The sequence below is a fragment of the Nipponia nippon genome, unplaced genomic scaffold (genome assembly GCF_047370975.1).
Source record: "Nipponia nippon isolate SJK-2023a ecotype South Korea unplaced genomic scaffold, ASM4737097v1 scaffold_5, whole genome shotgun sequence".
Taxonomy (NCBI): Eukaryota; Metazoa; Chordata; class Aves; order Pelecaniformes; family Threskiornithidae; genus Nipponia; species Nipponia nippon.
In genome coordinates, this window is record NW_028262369.1 from 36,525,885 (window position 1) to 36,546,764 (window position 20,880).

The 20,880-nt window shown below is 44.2% G+C and overlaps 1 protein-coding gene and 1 long non-coding RNA gene across 5 annotated transcripts; one reads left to right on the forward strand and one right to left on the reverse strand.

Annotated features, from left to right (window-relative positions):
• Window positions 1-94: 94 nt before the first annotated feature.
• LOC148052128 (uncharacterized) lies at window positions 95-4,269 on the reverse strand. The gene is made up of 4 exons (XR_015699056.1): window positions 3,736-4,269; window positions 2,399-3,564; window positions 485-643; window positions 95-226 (listed from the first exon to the last, which is right to left on the reverse strand). It is a non-coding gene; the product is annotated as an uncharacterized LOC148052128 (long non-coding RNA).
• SAMD13 (sterile alpha motif domain containing 13) lies at window positions 147-17,603 on the forward strand. 4 transcript variants are annotated; one of them, XM_087733542.1, is made up of 6 exons: window positions 147-285; window positions 2,469-2,558; window positions 6,120-6,204; window positions 10,395-10,506; window positions 11,451-11,506; window positions 16,371-16,500. In XM_087733542.1, exons 2-6 carry the CDS (start codon window positions 2,537-2,539, stop codon window positions 16,396-16,398), a joined length of 303 nt encoding a protein of 100 aa, XP_087589668.1. In that variant the 5' UTR covers window positions 147-285; window positions 2,469-2,536; the 3' UTR covers window positions 16,399-16,500. The 4 variants fall into 4 exon arrangements, with proteins under 4 accessions (XP_087589668.1, XP_087589666.1, XP_087589669.1 ...); XM_087733540.1 differs by lacking the exon at window positions 16,371-16,500 and adding an exon at window positions 14,631-16,345; XM_087733543.1 differs by lacking the exons at window positions 11,451-11,506; window positions 16,371-16,500 and adding exons at window positions 12,400-12,418; window positions 12,536-16,345.
• The last annotated feature ends 3,277 nt before the right edge of the window (window positions 17,604-20,880 follow it).

Sequence of the window (20,880 nt, forward strand, 5' to 3'; positions counted from 1 at the left end):
TGGCCTTTCATCTAGGCTTTACACAGAACTTCAGAGCAACATGGCAATGCTCTGCCAGGCAGAAAACCCTGGCAGGCCAGAAGGGGGCTGTGAAGAAGGCACAGGATGGCTTTTGGATGACCTTCCTGGCCAAGGCAGGAATCGAAGAGAGGAGCTTCACCGCCGGACTCCATGGGCGGACTGGAGTACCTTGCTGGGAACTGTCCCTCATCTCTCTGTGCAATGCCTAAGTAGGGAAGGGAGAGCAGGACGACAGGTATTAAGCTGTTGACGTTGTGGAGCAAGGTAAGTGGCAAAATTCCATTCAAGCAAACTAGAAAGAATGTGGACTGGAGTGGAAAATACCTTAACTGAGGAAAGACAGTTTTCTGAGAGTAGAGGATAGTGTTGGAAAGGTGCGACCTGGACCAGTAACAGGGATTTTGCCTCTTTCAGGGTGTACAGTAACTGCCAGGGACTGTGGAAAACACCCTGAGGTACTTACCAATCCTAGGGTGTCTAAAATCATCAGCGCCATACAGGTGTGATAAAAGACCTCCGTCAGCATAGCGTGGAGCTAGGGGCTAGTGAGAGCAGACAGGGAAGGTAGAAGGTACTGCTGAGACCACACTGCACCCCAGGGTGCAGCTCCAAATGTCTGCTCCTGCAAGGCAAATGTACACAAAGAGGAAAAGGGAACGAGGTCAGAAAATGTAGAGCTTATTACAGAGAAAGTCTAAAAAGGCTATGGTCATTCAGACAGCTGAGTCTATATAAGCAAGCAAATACCAGAGAAACAGAGAAGTCAACTATTAAACTAAACAATATTACTACAGGAAAAAATAGATATAAACTCTTCATGTATTTTTCAAGGCGTAAATTAAAAGTTCTTAACCACCAGTAAAGGGGAGGTTGACACAGGCTTTCTGACTGGCGGAGTGGGGTGAGATTCCTCATGGGCTCAAAACCAGCGCTGGATGCAATGTGGTTAGGTGAGGGTTTGCCTGTGATGGCAGGAGATCAAACTCCGTGGCCTGGAAGGTCCCTTTTTTAGTCCTGTATTGCTAGGAAGGAAACGATGCTAACGGGATTTTTAGACTATTGTTATTAATAGACTGGAAATAGCCATAAATTAATTCAGTCTGGGTGGCACGCAGTCATCTTAAACCTGTGTCACTTCCACATCTGTGACAAGAATTACTTAAAAACAGCCTGTGTCCCCTGTCCGTTTCCCCTGCCCCCAGTGCCACACGTTAAGAGGAGCTGATGATTTGTGACCACTAATCACGTTTGGATGAAACCTCTCAGCATTTGGGCTCTCTCTGGTTTACTTTCTTTCTCACAGCGAGCAGCATTTCCAATCTGCCCACCAGGAACCACAAATGACCAGTGCCAGCCCCGAAACGTCTCCCTGAACACCCAGAGGAAAAGCATAGCACCTTCCAGCGTTTACTCCACGCTATAGTTCAGTTAGCAAGGCAGCTAGCTGCTTTGAAAGGCCACATCCCGGGCTATTCTCCACCGGTGCCCGTCAGCCGAAGGGGCCGTAGCGCAGGCCTGAGGGAGCCCCTGCCAGGCGGCCCCTGGCGGGACTCCATTTCCCAGCAGGCCCCGCGGCTGCCAGGCTGGCGGCTATTGGCGGGGCGGGGCGCGGGCGGCAACGGTCCCGCCGGCCGTTACTGCCGGCCGTTACTGCCGCCTGGCGCCCGGGGCGGCTGAGGGGCGGCCCCTCAGCTCCACAGCCCGCCGAGCCAGCGCCTGGCGCCTGCCTCTGTGCCCGGGGGTAGCTCTAAAATGTTCAGTCGTTGTTGACAAAGAAATATGTATTTCATGCACGGATATAGTCCGTTCTACTCTGCATAAGACTAGTTTACGCGGAGGAGGTTTCCTAGCTTCCCTCAACGTGAAACCACAAAAGTCCCTCATTGTTTTCTCACTTAACTTCCCCCATGAACATGTTCAACCATGTTTTCACCCAGGACACTGGAATAAGAAAGGTTTAAAGGGCTTCATTTTGCTTCGGGGGAGCTGAAATTCGGTACCCACTGCATGGTTAACAGGGCGCTACGCTCTCCGACATACGCGATGCATTTTCTCTTCATGTACTGCTGTTGCTTCCAGGGACAAAAAATAATAGCTTTTCAGTAGAAAACCAACTGGTGTCCGATATCTACACTGACTTCTGCGTGTTTCTCCTTGTGTAACAGCACAAGTTCAGAAACGCGCAGGGTTGACCCCTTAACCTGGACCTACCCACCCTGGTCTCGCCTTGTTCCCTGTGTGGCCTGGAAATGTTTTTTGCCAGAAGCGGGATGCAAATGGTCCAACAAAAGTCTAATTCATTCTTCTGCTTTGTCTCCCTCCAGACACAATCTCGTTTTAATTAAATTACCTTACCCCAATGAATGAAAATACAAACCACAGATCATATTCCACATTGAATTTTTCCACGGCCCGTTTTCTTAAAATTCCTCTCTCTGCTGTTCAAGGTCTTTTAGACGGAACGCACGCGCTGTGTGAGCCTCACTTCAAATACTCCAAGGATTAATTGAAGAACATGATGGAAGGAAGGGGAGAGTGTGAGTAAAATAGCTGGTTTATATTTGTATCCTCAAATGTCAGTTCATTACCAAAGTTAGAAACCAGCTGATGCAGAGAACTCATTATGGCCTCATTTAGAATGCTTATTTCTTGAGAGACAAAAAAGAATTGCCTTGCGCGGCTTACTTGTCCAACACAAATATGCCACATTTCACAGTACGCGTTGGAATGCAAAGTAAAGAGGGTTTTCTTTAGGGTGCAGTATGTTTAATACTCTATTTAACTTGTTCATCTGCATTTATTTAAAAAACGAAGCAGTGAGGACTCCCGCTGCTCTCCGTTCTCAATGCTCCTATCGATCCTTCAGTCCCGTTATTTGCATAGTTTTTGCGAGCTTTGGTTATTTATTTGGCAGCATGTAAGCCAGGCAAAATGAAACGGTCGGGAAAGTCACACCTACAGTCCTTTGCACAAAAGTTCACTTCTCCGGTGATTTTAGCGCTTGTAACTGTGTCCGGTTAGCAGTTAGGTGACTCGGATCTCTGTTCGCGAGCGCAGCCAGGATGCAGTGAGCTGCTTCTGGGAGTGAGACAGATGCACGGTGCCTGGGACAGCCCCGCGCCAGGCTGCCTGGCAGTGCCGGCTGGGGCACGCGTGTCACGCAGCCGTGACTCGCTCTGCAGAAATCAGGCTGAAGGCTGAAGTCAGGCTGAAGTTGGTTCTGTACGAATCCTCAGGTAGCTTGTAACGTCCCCCTTGCCTCGCGGTGAACAGTAAGGGTGTAATTTGAGTGGTTTGACTCAGGAAGGAAATTCTGCAAGTGAAACATCCCACAAATTTCTACTAACCCAGACTGCTAAGGGTGGTCAAAAGGTCCCCTCATCCGAGTTGTGGTTGGGACGCAGCCCTGGTGCTGAGGGGAAGTCTGCAAAGCCCGCCTGCGGGGAAGGCAGGGTACGTTGGTTGGTTGGTACTGGTTGCTGAATTTCCCTAGCGCTGAGAGCGTGTCATCCATGTAACACTTCTGTGCCATTAGAAAACATCCTGAATCAAGGGAAATTTGGAAGAAGTTGTTAAAAATTAGTGTAATGAAGAAAAAAAGAAAGTGCAATTGCTGGCGCAACTTGCCAACATTTGTATTAATCTCTGCGGGAGAGATTAGATTTTATTGCCAGCGGGCCAGGCTTAGTCATTTGTAGGGACCTTGAGTCGTACCTTACTGTAGAGCAAATCCCGTGGGTGTCTGTGGGTCTCCTTGTGAGATAAAGTATGGTGCTTAGGTGAATAAGAGGTGTAGCTGTCCCCAGGAATCGCTGCCTCCATCTCCCCTCTTCCCCCGGCCCCTGTGGTGGTGGCACGGTTGTGCTGTCCCTCGTCACTCCTCTGTCCCTGAGCCTGCCGATGCTCCAGTTCCAGAGAAAGCCAAGTGTCTACTATTCACCTGCAAGTTGACGAACTCATTCTAGAAATGAATTTTATGTAACTGTATCAATTTTCCGAGATCTGGCTGTTCCTATTTCCCACCTTGTGTAAAATTTCCTCGGATAAGCGACTGCATCCTTCAAAAAACACCTGAGGGTTTTTTCCCTTTTCCCCGCACTCTTACCGTTACTACGTCCACCCCATTTGGTAGGAGGAGTAGAAATGTTGACAAGGAGGTCCCAAGAAACTCGGGTCATGAATCTTGCATCGAGTGCTCCTCTCCGGCCGTGTGCCGCGGGCGGGCTTGCAGCCGCCCCTGCCCGCAGCCCTCCGGCACCGCAGCTCCCCCGCAGGTAAGCCGCTCCCCGGAGGCGCCGGTCCCTGCTCCCCCCTCCCACTCCCGGCCCGACAAGCTTCCCGGGGGGCCCTCCCGAGCCTCCGCCGTGCGGGCCCTCGCGGGGCAGGCGGCTGCTGCGGGGCGGCAGGCGGGGGGACCCCGCGGCGCCCCGGGCCCCCGGCCGTGCGGGGCGGGAGCGGCGCAGCGCTGCGCCTTTAAAACGGCCGCCATGACGCGGGCGGCGGTTGGTGCGGGCCGTGTGTGGCGGCCGCGTCAGGCGGGCCGGGAGCCAGGCGGGGCTGCTGCCCGGTGTCAAACTGAGCCGCCTCCGAGCGCCCCGCTGCCGGCGGGGGGGGCGGGAGCCGGGGGCTCCGCCGCTCCGGAGCAGCCTGTAGCCATGCTTTGGTTTAGTTGCTCGTAGGTAGGTTTTTCTGTCTTACTTCCCCCCTCCCTCCCCCCCAGCCAAAAAATGACAATGTGGTGCAGTGCTGCCTGGCGAACGTTTTCGGAGATGCTTGTAAAATGGTGAACGCGTGTCACACAGTCCCGGCGGAGCCGTCTCCTCGCCCGCCGCGGGGGAAGGGGAGCCACGGCAAGTCCCCGACGCCCGGCCGGCTGCGCGGGGCCGTGGGCTCCGGGGAAGGTGCCCTGCCCCGAGCCCGGGGTGGCTGCCGGGTCCTGCGCGGCCGGGGCGAGGGGACCTCCCGCAGATAGGCTGGTGCGGTTGTCGTTTTGCAGTCACCTCAGGTGAACCAAGAAGTGGTTTGAGGGAATGCATTGAGTTATTTGGTCAGCGGTACAGGAAGAAGCATCTTTTCGATTAGTTTGTTACTGTTTTCTTGGTGCTTTACATGCTGCTAGCTGTATAATAAAGGGTCTGTCTTTATTTTTTTTTTAACAGCAGTATTAATTGCTATCCTCTATTTTTGCAAAGTTCTAGCTGAAGAGCGTGATTTCCCTATTCGGTACTTCCCAGGGCGCTGTGACATTTCACTGGCATCCATTAGTGCTACAGCAAGAACATCCTGAGTCCTTGGTCGGTTCTTTGGTGCTCTCTGAAACAGAAATGGCTTACTTGAGAATAGAAAGAAAAGGCTTGGGTCGTTTCTGCATGTTCTGTGGAGTGGTGGAAAAGGCTGTGTGGTGAGAGTACTCCAGCATGCTGCGAGGAGGGAAACAAACGGGATTTTCTCCTGTGTCCTTCGTATGCTCCTTTCCTTTTCAGACTTCAGTATACCATACCTATAGAAGAAGCTGTGCTAGTGCAGGAGGGATGGTCTTATGGATAAGATACTGATTTAGGCCTCAGGAGTTTGGGGCTCAATTAGTAACTCTGCTTACCAGCTTTATGTGTGAGTTGGGCATAAGTCACTTTGTGCTCAGCTGGATCCCAGATTCCCCATTTGTAAAACAAGGCTATGGATTTCAAAACCTCACTAGGGATAAGATCACACGTCTGGATCCTCCGTATATCAGGGTGGCTGAAGGCATAACAAGCCCTCTTGATATTTAGCTATATATTGCAGGTCGATCTCTGTCTGTATGAATATACAGCTTGATCAAAATTTTATTGATTTCAAAAAGGATCAAATATAATGTTACATTCCTTTATTTTCAGGCATGAAATATTTCTTGTGCTTGAAGCACAGGTCAACTTTTTCTACTTCATTAGCTATTATCAGCTTTGCCAGGCTTCTGAGGAAAGCAGTCTTTGACAGCACCTTTGCTCTCAGGTGGAAACATGGTTGTGTCCCTGTAGAATGCTTGCTTCTGTTACATTATGTTGCTTTTTTCATACTACCAATAATTAAACACAGCTTTTTTCCCCCCTATTGATCAGTTGCTGAAGTAAAAGAAACCTCTATCCTCCCCATGCTAACTGTTGACATGGAAAACAAGGAAAATGGCTCTCTGGATGTCAAAAAGTAAGTGAATCCATAGTGTTCAGTTTATGTAAAAAGCACATGGATTTTGACTGTAGTTTTCCTTTGACTTAATGCGGTTGGCAAGGGTGGGAGCCTCCATCTTTGCTCATTTCAAACCTTCCCTGTTCTCAATTACTTTTATTGTGTTTCAGCTTCGAAATAGAGGAGTCTTGGGCACTGAATTGATTAAAAGTGGTATGTGGGAGGACTGTGTAGCATTGGAGAGATGCAGAAGCTGTAACTTAAGTTAGGGGTATACCTTTCTCCATTGATTTCTCCTCTCAACCAGAGGCTAAAGCAAGTGGTGGCACTGTAACCAATACTCTGCCTCTGCTCACCTGTCTGCTAGTGGCTTTTGCAGAACTGGTGCCTGATGGAAAGAAGTGTCCTATGTGGAAGTCCCCTCTCTGTCTCTTTCAGCGAGACGTATGCCCTTCTCTGCTGACTGCCCAGCCATCTAGAGCTGAGAAGTAGCAGCAGCAGCATATGTCTTTGGTGTCAGTTCTCTTCTGGAACAGATATTTTAAGCTGTTTGCTGGAGAAGCCCTAAACTGCTGGGTTATTACTTCAGACCTAGGGTGGGAATAAGACAGAGACACGGTGTGCACTGCTCTACAATTTTCTTTAGTGTGGTAGACTGCAGGCTAACGGATAGGAGCTGTTTTGGAGGCATTTCCGTATCCTTGAAGGTCAGCAATTCTTAGATTAGGACTAGCAATTCTGAGTGAAGTTATGATCTGAGAAGTGGAGTTCTGTGTAGAAAAATTTGGCCTTGCTGCATTAGGGTTATAGAAGCTGTGCTGAGATACATACGTACATATATAGAGATATATATTTAAAAAAAAATAAATAAAAAACAACAAAAAACCAAACCACAAAAAAGGGTACTAGAGAGAGTTCTTGGTCGGTCCTCTCAAACTGGAACACTTCTGCAAAGCTGCACCTCATTCTTCTTCAGATCTATTTTCCATAAGCCTTCCAAGAAAACTTAACAACCCTTAGGCTCCCAGGCACTAGAGTAACATTAATAATAATAATAATAATAATAATAATAATAATAATAATAATAATAATAATAATAATAATAATGGTCACTTCAGGATGCTGGTAAAACATCTGATTATGACACAGCATCAAAAGATCTAATGGCAGCCATTAACATCAGCATGCTGCCCCTTCACTTGAGACATTGGTTACACCACACCAACATAAAATGCATTTCCCTATTCAGTGACTATGAATAGATTATACCGTGTATGTCCCTCAGAAGCCACCTTCAGTTGGCAGTCTCGCTTCTACAATGAGGACTCCGTGGTGGGGGGGAGAAGGGAGGCAGTCAAAGCAAGGATAGTTTGCATTTAATCATTTTCCTCTGAGGCTTAGGTGATAAAGGCTCAACTACTAATTGTGAAGGTGGCTTTTTAAAACTGGTGGGGATTGTAATTAAACTGATCAGGAGCTGTGGTTTCTACATGAATGTATACAGTATGTATGTGTGCATATCTATAAAGGAAGTATTTGGCACTTTTCCTGAAGTGGTTATAAATAGCTTGGATAAAATCTGTTTGTTCACAGCTATATCCTTTCAGGCCTTGCTGCTTCTGCCACATGATGGCAATAAAGGCACAGGGACAGCGGAGGAAAGCAGACAAGCCTAATCTTTATTCGTTATCAGTGCATCTAGTATCTTGTTACAAAGCCTAAAATGCCAGTCCTCTTAAGATTTTATAGCATCCAGGATGTCTGGCATAAACTGGTGTGTGGCTAAGCCATGGCTGTTACATATTCCCTTTTCTTGTCTAAAGAATAGAGCCGTGTGCAACAGCAGGGCAAGGAGGATACTGTTAAAGTCTAGAAGCCAAATGAGCATCTGTGTGAGTAGATGGGTTAAAATCCAGCCAGCCTCCAACAGTGTGCCACATGTCTTTAAGTCTTCTGCAGCTGTAGCTGTGGAAATTGGCTCCACTTGAGGTCCAGCATGATGCTATTCCTTGAGGCAGGAACTTGCAATTATTTCCTGCGATTAGTTAATGACTAAGGTAGAGCCCCTGAAGTCATTGCAGTTGGGCCTGGGATGGGGCTGGACCAAGTTGTAGTTCCTTAGCGGTGAAAGAAGAGCTATGTGAAGAACTAATGCACCTGGGCTAAAATACAAAATTGTGGGAAGGCAGGCTTGGAACCATATTTAGTTTGAAATTAAAGTGTTTGGGGAAGTAAGCGAAATACAGTTAGGAGGTATTTTTACAGATTGAATCTTTTCTTTGCTGTTTAGGAAAAATTAAATTCAATATCTTTTAGGATTTATTCTGTTTTTTTTAAAAATACTGAGCTGTTGGGCTTTTGTTTGTTTATTTTTGATTTTAAGTAGAAGATGAGTCATTGAAAGTGACAGTCTATGTCTTAGGGAAAATGCAAAGATTTAAATATAATTCTTCAAATGCTGCTTTTACAAATATATGTAGGTTTTGTGTGGTGCTTTTCACATTTTACTTCTTAAGCCTCAGAATGTGCACAACACCAAAATCTTAATTGAAAGGCATTCTTTGATTTAAAAAAAAAAAAAAAAAGTGCAGCTCTGATAAGGCCAGATAGTCTCATTTTCAGTTTTGCTGAGTGTTGCCTTTCTGTGTAATCAGTGAAGCGGTTCATGAAGTAAGTCATTACTTGATGAGCAAAAGTAAGAAACTCTGGCCCTTTGCTCATTGCTCTGAGATACGTGTATATTCCATGTGATAAGTGAAAGAAACTGCCTTTTAGAAGGCCAAGTGCAGCATGCAGCATGAGTCTCTAGGGCCAGAATTTTGTTGTCATATTGACAGGTACATTCCAAGAGTTAGGGGAGAAGCAAAAAACATTGTGTTCACGAGTCCTTCTTCCCAGGGCTCAGCTAGTTGTAGAAATAGGGGTGTTGCAGAAACAGTGATGGGAGGCACTATATGTGATTCTGTTCACTTGTCTTCATGGCTGGTTGGAAAAATGGTTGGCCCCTGATTCACTCGGTTATTTTGCTGAAAGACGTACAAGTCTAGGCAAGACAGATGTGGTGACAGCTGGAAAAGAAAAATTTGAAGGACAGAACAAAAATGATGTCAGGAGAGTGTAATCTGTGTTTCTTTTCCAGCTGGCGCTGTTGAAAATCAAAGTCCTGCCTCTAAGCTTCAGGATCTGAAATGGACAGGATTCTGACATCTGCCCTGATCTGTACATTTTCGATATTTCTTTGTTAGCATTATGGTTAAGCATGCAGAACAGTGGAAATGACTGGCATGAACTTTGGGACTTCTGGTTGGAGAAACATGTTAAAGAAGTTCTTTCCTTTGATGTCTTGCTCTTCATCCTCCTAAATTGCTATAGAAAAGGCAATCAAGCTCACTGTGTGTCTTTTTTAACCTTTGTGTATCTGCAAATTCTTGGTATCTGAGATAGGGTGATGGCAGGTTGAGGATAAGAAATGCAGGAGAAGGATAATATGAATGATCGGTTGGTTTTGCTACTGTGGAAAGCAATTACCTGAGGTCAGTCACAGAAGGAATTAATTCTGATTGTGTTTAACAGATGTTTTCTTAGATTCATAGCTATTTAAAAAGCCCATAGATTTGGCCCAAGATGAGTCCAAAAACAACTTTGGGAAATTTTCTATATTGAGCAACTAGTGCAATTATTTGTGCCTCTCTTTTTTTGTTTGTTTTTTGTTTGTTTTGGGTTTTTTTGTTTTGCAAGGTAAAGATGGTTTCCAGTAGTTTCTACCCATGTTACAGGGAAGCGCAGTCTCATCTGGGAAAAGGATAGTCCACATATTGCAATTCTTTATCAGTACTTGGTAGCTGAAAACAAGCTGCAGTCTTGAAAGACAGGGATTTGGTACCTCAGTCATGGTAGTCTTTGTTCTCCAACTGCAAAGGCAGCACACCTGCAGGAGAAGATCCTGACTGATTCCCTTTGGCTGATGTGACGATTCATATACTTTCTTCTTTTCAGAAGGGAGAGGTACCTTAGTTGTCCCCAGCATCGGGTCTTTGAAACGGAAGAGGAGTGACTGTTCTGTATCGGGGCAGGGGGAGGGAGGTGTGTCGCAGGGTACTTTTTCTGGAGGAACAAGGAAGGAGGGGATGTACATGGGGTGTGCACAAAGAAGCAGCAGACGCTCTGCACACATTTAGTGATTACTTGTCTGGATTTGCACTTTGCAGTTCAGTAGAGAACGGGAGACCTCCGGATCCTGCTGACTGGGCTGTTATCGATGTTGTGAATTATTTCAGAACAGCTGGATTTGAAGAACAAGCCAATGCTTTTCAAGAACAGGTAAATCTGTTAGGAAACACCTTTTTACTGCCACCAGTTTCTCACATTGCACATTTTTGCCATGGACCTGGTTATATACTGTTAAATGGGAGTGAAGATCCCACAGTGGGGGGATTTGAGTCTGTTATTGGGTGAAAATCCATGGAACTATGATCTTTGAGTAATAATATTGTTCTACAAGGTGTGGATAATGGGTTGGAGTTTGTTTAAAACAGTTGTCTGAAAGGTGAGGAATCTAAACAAATTTCCTGTCTTTGACTCAGTCTCCCTATACAATCCACTCAGTTTCACTATCTTGTTATTTAAAATGTGAATGGTAATTCCCGTCTTAGTGTATTGTGCAAATACACTCATGAGTATTTATAAAATCTGGGGCTCCTAAGAAACAAGTTGCTTTTGAAGACCTAGGGTGAAAAAGGGGCTGCTGTGTTGCATTGAACTTGGCAGTGCAAGTGAACATGGAAAGGACAAGTTGGCTATAAAGGGGAAGAATCTTTTTAGACACAGGAGCAGCATGTTTGTAGGGCTCAGTCTGCGAAAGAAGTTGGGTCTTCATTTCTGGGCCTTGTAACTGCTGATGCTAATGGGTGGCTTCTTTTGGTAGTTTTGATCAGCAAAGAGCTTAATAGTCATATGGCCCCTTGTAACTCACCTGTCAGCACACTGGTAAGGTCTATTAGTGGGGCAGGATAGGGACGTTGGCTTACTTGGCCCACAGCCCACCTGTTCCGTAGTGAAGGAACTTGGATCTCCAGATTGTCAGTTCAGCACCTTCCCTGATAAGTCCATAGGTTTGCATGCAACTACCAGGAATTCAGTTACCAACACTTGTATTTAGTATCAAAATAGGTGGCTTGACTTTCCAAGGCACTGAGCTAGTGCAAGGTATTGGCAGCTTTTCAGGGAAACTACATCTAACATGAAATAATGTTACTGTTGGTCAGGTTAATCTTGCTGACCTTCAGCACCCGGACAGTGAAATCCCATCTGATTGTAATTGGTGAGTATAACAGAGTATCTAAATTTAGCTCTTTGTTCTTGGGGGTGAAAAGCCTGGTGGTTGGGTAATTCTCTGGCAGGGTGCAGAGAGAGGCTCTTTCTGCAGCTGCTAATTTTTCAGAATTTGAAGATGGGTAAACAGGCAAAACAATTGTTTAAGTGTATCTATTCCTTAATACCAGCAACCCTGTCTCCTCAACAGCCCTGGAAATGTGGCTTAAAAAAACACTGGCGAAGTAATTGCAGCCTCTGGGGTTTTTTCCTTATACTGACAGATACCTCTGACTTTCATCAAATATCTTAACCTCTCTGCACTTCAGCTGGCTTGTCAATAATACTGCAGTAATTACTACTGATCTTGCTGCAGCAAGGTAGGGCTAACTCATGAGTTTTGGCAAAGCAATTTGCAACAGCCTGATGGAAAGAAGCATAGAAGTAGAGTGTAAAGGTTTTATTAGTATTCTGCAGTGAGGGCAAGTGGCTTCAGGAGGATAGCTGAAGTAAGCTGCTTTTTAGCAATGTGTTGCCAGGGCTCTGCTAGGATAGCCATGAGCAGAAATGTGGCTGTGATTCCGCTGCCAACTTCACTTTATGTCAAAGCCTTGGAAAGAGAGGCAGACAGCTGCCACCAAGATATGGCCAGGAGATGTGGGATGGACACTCACAGCAGAAGTCATTGCCACTTCCTTCCCCCTCCATCCCCTTAGCAGCACAAGGAGCGGCAAGTGCCTCGTTCCCCGTGCCAGCTCTGCCAGCCCATTCCCTGTCTGCACTAGGAAGAGCCCCAGGAACACCCCTGTCTCTAACCTCTTACCAGTGGTGGTGGTCTGTTTCCTCTGCACTGTTTACTAGCCACTAACTTTAACTCTGTGTACTTATGGTGTTTGTTACCAGGATCTCCCAGGCCTTCCAGGTATGGCAGTGCAGCCAGCTTCACTTTGAACCCTTAGCCATCCTCTGTCTATAGAGTGACCAGGCGTGCAGCTGAAGCTCTGGCCATCTCTGGTTTTCTCTGCCATTTGTACTGCAGCTTGCCTGGGCCCCAGAAACCTAAATTCATTTGATCTTCTACTGCCCTGAATATGTACTGGAAGAGGAATGAGGTTGTAAATGGTGAAGGAAAGTATTCAATTTCGCCTACAACAATGGTGTCATGGTTTAACCCCAGTTGGCAACTAAGCACCCCACAGCTGCTCGCTCATCGTTCCCCCCTGCCCCGGTGGGATGAGGGAGAGAATCAGGAAGGAAAAAAAAAAAGTAAAACCCATGGGTTGAGATAAAGACAGCTTAATAGGACAGCAAAGGAAGAGAAAATAATAATGATAAAAGAATATACGAAACAAGTGATGTACAGTGCAGTTGCTCACCACCTGCTGACTGATGCCCAGCGTGTCCCCTCGGCCAACTCCGCCAGTTTATATACTGAGCATGACATCATATGGTATAGAATAGCCCTGTGGCCAGTCTGGGTCAGCTGTTCCGGCTGTGCCCACTCCCAGCTTCTTGTGCACCTGGCAGAGCATGGGAAGCTGAAAAGTCCTTGATGAGTATAAATGCTACTTGGCAACAACTAAAACATCAGTGTGTTATCAGCATTATTCTCATACTAAATCCAAAACACAGCACTATACCAGCTACTAGGAAGAAAATTAACTCTACCCCAGCCAAAACCAGGACAACTGGGAAATTGTTTTTCACTGGAACTGCTTCAGTAGCACAATGCTTTCCTTACAAAACATCCACAGCCCAGAATGTAATCATGAGATTTATTATTACATTCAGCTTTTACACAACAGTAACTGAGTCCACACTTTGTTTTGATGAATCTGAATACATCTGGACTCACCCAAAGCAAGTGACTTAAAGAATTTTTAAGACCTGAATTTTTCTTACAACAGTTTAAGGAAAATGAGAAGACATTTTAAGGACTGCAGAATGTTTTATTAAAACTATATTGTAAGTGCTGGTAAGAAGTGATGATTGTATTATGATTATACATTATTCCTTCTTGGAGTTCCACTGATGTCAGCAAGTCAGAAGAGCTCACTGATGAAACGAGATTCAACTGAAGGATGTTGCCCAATAACAAAAAAACCAGAACATCAGCAAGCAAATCAGACAAGCCAAGAAGTTGGGGGCACAGGATAACTAAAGAGAAAGGCAGACCAGATGCAGGATGAGGGTGTGACCATCTTCAAAGAACTGCTGCCTGCCAGTACGTGGCTGAGCTTTCTCTGTGAGCCCCGGGAGCACAGGGCGCTGAGGCTCACTCAAAGACTGAAGCTGTTTGCCATGTCTCAAGACACAATAGTGCTATGCCTGACCTTCATTATTGCCCATGTGGCTTCTTAACCATTAGTATTGCAATAGCCAGATAAGCCCAAGTAACCCAATGGTAGTTTGGTGGCCTTGCTGCAATGCCTTACCAGAAGGGAAATGGGTTTGATGCTAGCTTATGTTCACTGCTGCTTTCTAGCAGAGCCATGGCATCCAGGAGCATGTCGGCATGCTGGCTGCCATGCTTTCGTGTTAGCTGTACTGTAAAACCTTGCAGTTCTCAGTCACTTAGAGAAAGAGCAGAAGGAGTGCTGGGGGGACTTGGAGCTTAACTGGTCCTCTGGTTATTTGCTGAAGACAATATGCTATTGCTGCTGAGGTCATGCTGGCACAGTGGGGAATTACTATTAGCTCCAGCTGTGCAGAGGGGTGCCTCTGCAGATGACATTAAAAAGGCATATTGAAAGCTGGCATTGAAGTTGCGTCCTGAAAAAAATCCAGAAAACAGACAAGTAGCAGAGAAGAAATTCGAAGTCACCAAAGCATACAAAATCTTACCTGGTGCCAAAAAACGAAATGACTATGACAAATCTACAGAAGCAGCTTTAAGTGGAAAACTAAAAAGAAGAGGAAGAGGTAAAGCTTACAATACACACAAAGATATACACACTTGAATTCTGAATACACAATCACTCGTTTCTACCCAGATGTGTTTAGAGAATCGGTTTTCTGTTCAATGAAAGCCTGAGTAGTTATCAACATTTCTAGAATCCACGGGGAACCCTGTGGAGGAAAAAGGGAAAGGAATAGATGCTTTTTTCCTAGTCTTGGAGTTTCTCCTGTTCCAGGTACTGGATTTACTTCATTTGGATCCTACCAAGCTGGAGGCTGTTCTTCCTCCATAGCATTGCTGAACAGCAGCAGAAAAGGCAACTTCAGATTGGTCATAGCAATGAGCAAAATACTCACTGGTGTCAAAACTCCCACAGAAAGAATTGTGACGAATGGAAAAGAGAGAATAGAAACTGGTTTTAACCATTAACATTCTCCACAGTAATTGGAAAGAGGCCTCTGCTATAATTGGGTAAAAAGTTATTGGAAACTTTTTTTCTTTTAGAAATACTGTTACATTGCGCTCCTCTGAAGGATTAGCAGTCATATCTATTGGGGAGATTTTAAAGAAATTCCACTTTCAGCTGATCTTTGACTATGTTGTGGTTTGTCCACGTATTTTGTATTTATAAACTTTATCAAATCATAAGAGAGATCAATCTGGACAAATTCATGCTGAACTGGAATATACACTTTCCTCTTTTCACGTTGAGTTGTAATCAAGGATGAGATCTCTGACATTTCCAAGACAATATTTAGTATTTCTAAGGAAGATGCTGCAGTGGGACAAATTGATGTGTGATGTTTATAACATTTATAAAAATACAAAATTTTGGCAATACATTATCACAGACAACAACAATATATGCAAGCATTTGAACTGTTTGTTGGCTGTTGATAACAAATTCAACATTTAATAGTGGGGGTTTTATTAAAAGTTAAAAAGAATGCAACGGCAGAGGGAAGTCCAGTGCAGGAGAATGCCATAAGGCTATATACTTCTTTGGGCTATGACAACCTTGGGAGGTCTGGCTGTGTTGTGAAACACCAGTCAATGCATTGTTCTGTAGTTGTAGCTCCTGTTTCCTGAGTAGTGCAGTGTGATTGAACTGTAGGAACGTGTAAAGAAAAGGATGGTCCCGTGTCTAAAACGGAGATGGGAGTTGAGAGATGTGGATTCTTTCTCTTCCATTTTGACCTTTGGAAAAATCATTTACAGGTAGTTTTCAAACATACAACAACATTTTGAGGTGGAAAAAGCCCCAAAGCCTACAAGATTTCTAATCTAAATAGGTGAGAAAGCCAACATTTGAAAGAAAAAAAAAAACAAACATATCTGTGATTTAAAAGTGGGAATTTTAAGCAGGAAGAAGTAGAGGTTGTTGAGACCTAAGCTGGAAAGCTGCTGCTTTTAGCCTCTTCCGTTGTAAGTGGAGGAAGAGAAGTTCCCTCAGCGTTAAGCTCCAGTTAGGCCCTTCTAAAATTTCTGATTGCAGGAGTCTTTCCCCTCGCCCCACCCCAGGAAGCATGGGAAGGTTGGCCTTTTAAAAAAGTCACCTGAAGTTATTAGCAGATACTGACTAGTCCAAACTTGCATATCACTGTCAATGGTAATTCTTCTGGAATGCACTTCATAAGCCGCCTTCTTAAGAGTATCCTTCTCTTAATGGCTGATAATAAGGCAATCTCCACACGTATCCATTAATTTGAAAGAGATTTACAAGGAGGGAATTTTGAAATTAGGCTCCTTTGGGTTTTGTGCTTGACTGAATGGTATTTATGCCTTAGTCAGCACAGGTGAGCGTTTGAAAAGCAGACAGCAGAATTTAGCAGCTATAAATATAGTTTCAGGAAAATAAAGGCTACTATTTCTTTTCTCATTGATCTTCTGTAGTAGTCTTCCATTTGTTGCATGACTGTTCTCATCTGTTAGATTTGTACATTTGTCTTTATCAACTCTTTAATTCTTCTTATAGGAAATTGATGGCAAATCATTACTGTTGATGACAAGAAATGATGTACTGACTGGACTTTCATTAAAACTGGGGCCTGCGCTGAAAATCTATGAATATCACGTAAAACCTCTACAGACACAACATCTAAAGAACAACTCTTTATAGCGAATTGTCTAATTGGGGTCATGTTGTGCCTCAAACAATAAATAAGCAATTTGGTTTCATGTGATGGAACTGTGTAAAGAGAGAATATATCTATTAAGAATTTAAACCAAATTACAATATATATCCTATTGGATAGAGTTGGCAATATACTATATACTGAGTCTGAACTGAGAGAGGTGTCGTGTATTTTTTACATAGTACATAATGATTTTCTCTTTTAGGAATTGTCAATGAGCATGTTGAGATAGCTACATCACTGTATCCAGAACAAAAGGGAGGTATGTCATTCTCATTTTTCAGCCAGACGTGTTCTTGATTTTATGAATTAAAATACCAAAAAAAAAAAAAGAATCCAAATAAAGTTACGTGCATCTTTGGGAGAGAGAAACCAATTAAAGTAGGTTTTGGTTTACATTAAAGACCTACTAAAATTACTACTTATAATTTTAGGATGGGACTGACACTTGCCAACTCACCCTTTTTTGCAGAGGGTCCTATTTTGACCTTATTAAGGTTTACTCGTGGTATGCTGCAATGTTTAAAGCTGTACATACAACTAACATAACCCCTTCGCTAGCAGAAGGTGTTGCTGACAGGTGAAACTGGGTTGTGTATTTTTTGCGGTCCTTTAACTTTTCAGCTTGTTTTCACCTGTTTTTAATAGTAGTTCTATGTAAAGTATAGTTGGTTTTAAAAAGTTTGTGTTGCTTTGCAAAACAAAAAAACCTTCATTTTATTCCTTTTTTTTAATTTATAATAACTTGTTTTCTAACATTATGCAGAAATTTGTAAAAAGAGTAAAATTCTGCACATTTTTAATATTGTCTGTCGTTGGTGTTGTAATGGTTGATTTTTTTTTTAATGCTTTACTTAACAGTTTGAATACTTGTTTTAAAAACTGAAAGAAGCTGTCTCGTCACCATACATCTCTGTTAAAAGAGAGTCTTGTTCAATCTGTTTGTACCAGTTCCCTATTTGATAGGTTGCTTGCTATATCCCAATAAAGCATTGCCTATGTTTGGATTCAGTTTACTTTACAGATATTTTACTTTCTCTGTTTCTTTGTTGTGATATATTGGAGCTCCTGTTTTTCTCCATTTCCCCATTAAAAAGGTACCAAAACCTACTTAATATTCTATGTTCTTGTGATTACTTTTAACACCACCTACCAAGATATTTAAAGATTTCATTATTTTTGCTTTTTCTTATCTAGTGTTATATACCGCTGAGGGAGAGAATTTGAAGCCCTGGTCACAGTTCACCAGTAACACCTGTGCTTTTCTTACCCCTTGAGCTGTCAGTGGTGCAGAGGCGCTGTGCTGGCCCTGGTACAGCAGGGTGGTTTACCCCAGAATGCCTGAGTGGTGCTAAGCGCTCTCTGGGCTCACCATCTTCTCTGGCCCAGAGAGTTTTGTGATTACCTCCGGAACTGGGTAAACCCCCCTGGGTGCAGGGTTGCATCAGTGAGGCTGAGCGAAGGAACTGGGAAGAAGGAAATAAGCAGGAGAGTGTGGTGACAGTGGAAATGGTGTGGGAGGAAATGGTAAAGGGGTGCAGCCGAGAAGGGAGAAGGTAAGAGAGGGTGGTGCTTTCTGCCAACTGGGGATGGGATTCAGGGAGAGGAAGGAGAAGCTCCTGTAGTCTCCTGCCTGGGTGGTGGCCCTGCCTTCACTTCTGACTTGCCCGAGTGCAAGGTGGCTGTTGATGCTGCAGTGCTAGGAGAGTTGCTTATGGTTTCTGGTGTTGAGATTTGAGAAGGCATAAAGCCACATTAATAGCTGTGCTGTAGGTAAAGCTCACAGTGTATGGTATAATACATAAACTATACAGCAGCATACTTTCTTGTATACTTTCTAACCTTTACATTCTACAACATTTATTTGGAATTTGAGACGCATTATAGGAAACAGGGATGTATTCACCATTTCTCTTTGTCTCTTGTACTGTGCTTACTTCAGTTATCGGTCTGTTAGCAGCAGGTTTGTAAGTCACAGTCTGAATTCTGCTTATGATTTTATTTATAGTTTGGTAGCGTCCAGAGATACCTCCTAGGAGTAGGGATCTTCTGGAAGGCTAGATTCAAATAGAGAGCATCATCCCTGCCTTGGGGAGTTTTCAGGTACAGTCTGTATCAGGATAATTACAGGCTGCAATTGAAAAATTATACATGAAACACCTAAATATTTTAATATAGAAGTAGATATGTTTATGAAAAGGATTAGGTGAAGCAGCTGCCTGTAGCAGTCCAGAGATGCCTACCAGCCCTGTATTTGTAGAATTATTGTTGGAGTAGAATACATAGTGCTATGTTACTGAAGAATGAATTAAATATTCTGTCTTTCTCTATTTGCATGTTTGGTGTGGGTTTGACACATTTTGTAGATCTATGGATGACACAGAATTAAAAGTAAAGCATATTTATTCCATCAAGGAGTAAAAATCTCCACTGTACAGCCATGAGACATCATTTGGTGATTACTGAGCACTGTGCTTTCTTTTAACATGTTTAATGAGCAAATGAATTGCATTCAGAAACATCCAGATTGTATTCCCCTTTTGATCAGCACTGCTAACCGGCTCATACAAGTAGAGGCATAACAGAAAGCTCACTGCAAGTGTGAAAGGGAATTTGGAGGATGTTACTCAGAACTGTAACAATTTCTTTTTACCGTCCCTGATCTTTATTGTAGTTTCCTACTGTTCTCTGAGCTTTCTAATGCTGCTGTTCTCTTTGTGCAGGTGACCGTTCTGGTTTTTGTCTGTTACATTCTCCTTGCTGTTTCTGGGAGAACAAAAAATCTTTTTTAAAAGAGACTGGAGGGTTTGAAAGAGGAAGTCAAAGCCAGATTATTTTTAGCTACCATTCCTCTTGCAGAAAACACAGCTGCTGTTGAGATGAGGAAGCGACTGATGGGCATTACTGGATACCATGTCAGTACTGCAGTTCTGAGAGTCGCAGAGCTATGCAGGCATCCAGTTTATAACGTGTCCTTAATGCACCTGCAGCTAGGAGAGTACCTCTCCCTTAAAAGCCCTCCCTGTGCTTTGGGTGGTGGTTACGCTGCCAGGTGTCCAGCTGCTGAGCTGATACTGGGTGTGAGAGTGGCGATGGTCTCAGTGCTGCAGGTCTCCTTGCCCTCATACTGAACCAGCAATTTAGAAAAGCAGAGGGTCTTACTTTCTCTGAGTCTGGGGGAAGCTCCAAATTTATTTCTCATTTTTTTTTAATGGCAGTATTGTCTAAAATTTGAAGACTGAGTCTGAGCAGGACCAGAAAACCATCATCTTGCTTTGTCTCCATTCCGGTTCTTTACTTCCAAGTCAGAACAGCAGTTCCTTCCCTTCCAGGAATGGGTTTTGGCCCAAAAGTCATGTGGGAAATTAATTGACTGTAAATGTGCATGTGAACAGTGTAACTGTCGCTGGCTCAGTAGGCAACAGGATGAATGAAGCGGTACAGAGAAGGGTCTGCTCTACTCTGTCACCTTCACCTCAGGGACAATTTACACAGGCAATGGATTGGCTTCTGCTTCATCTACCAGAGAGCGAGAGGACTTGATGCCCGGGGATGTCAGCCAGGAGAGCCCATCCATGCCCTGTTCCATCACACCGAAGGCCTTCACGCACCTTCACCTCTGTACTGCTCAGGTTTTGACAGCAACCTCCCCCGGGGGAGGTGCAGAGGGCAGTGGCTGTCATTAGCCCGCTGGCAGCCGGCAGGGGCAGTGGAATAACGGGCAGACTGATTTAGTAGCTTTCATTCCTGTTGGGAACGGCTGTGTTCTTTTTAATATGATAATGTAACACGGTCATTAAATTCTTTTTTGCTTAGCCCCTATAATTAGGGAATTGTTTGATTTAGTGATGTTCCTTTGGATCCCAGATGTGTATTCAACTTACTCCCAGAATAACACTAGCTGGTAGACACTGTAAATTTGGGGAATGCAACTGTAACCTCAAACACCTGGAGAGCCCAAGGGGAGCACCGTGAAGACTGTAAGTGGCCCTTGGTCTGCATGTGAGAGTTTCATTGCTACTGAAGGCTGCTGGTGAGTACTGGAGACCACCATTGTATTTATGTGCTGCACTCGTGAGCATCTTTGTTAAAGGAATAGTCAGCAGTTATAACTGCTATATCATCTGCTGATCTGCTGATAAGGCAACAACAAATGTCTTGGCGTTGGCAGGCTTGCACTCATCTCAGGATGTTCTCTTCCCCTTTTCCGATGATTGCTATAATCCAGCTGCCCCTCGATAAGCACTCCGCAGTACTTGCTGTGTTGAGGATGCCCCTGACTTTGTAGCAGCTAAATTGTACCAAAAAAAGGCTCATCATTTGCACCAATCTGTGATTCAGGAGTAACAT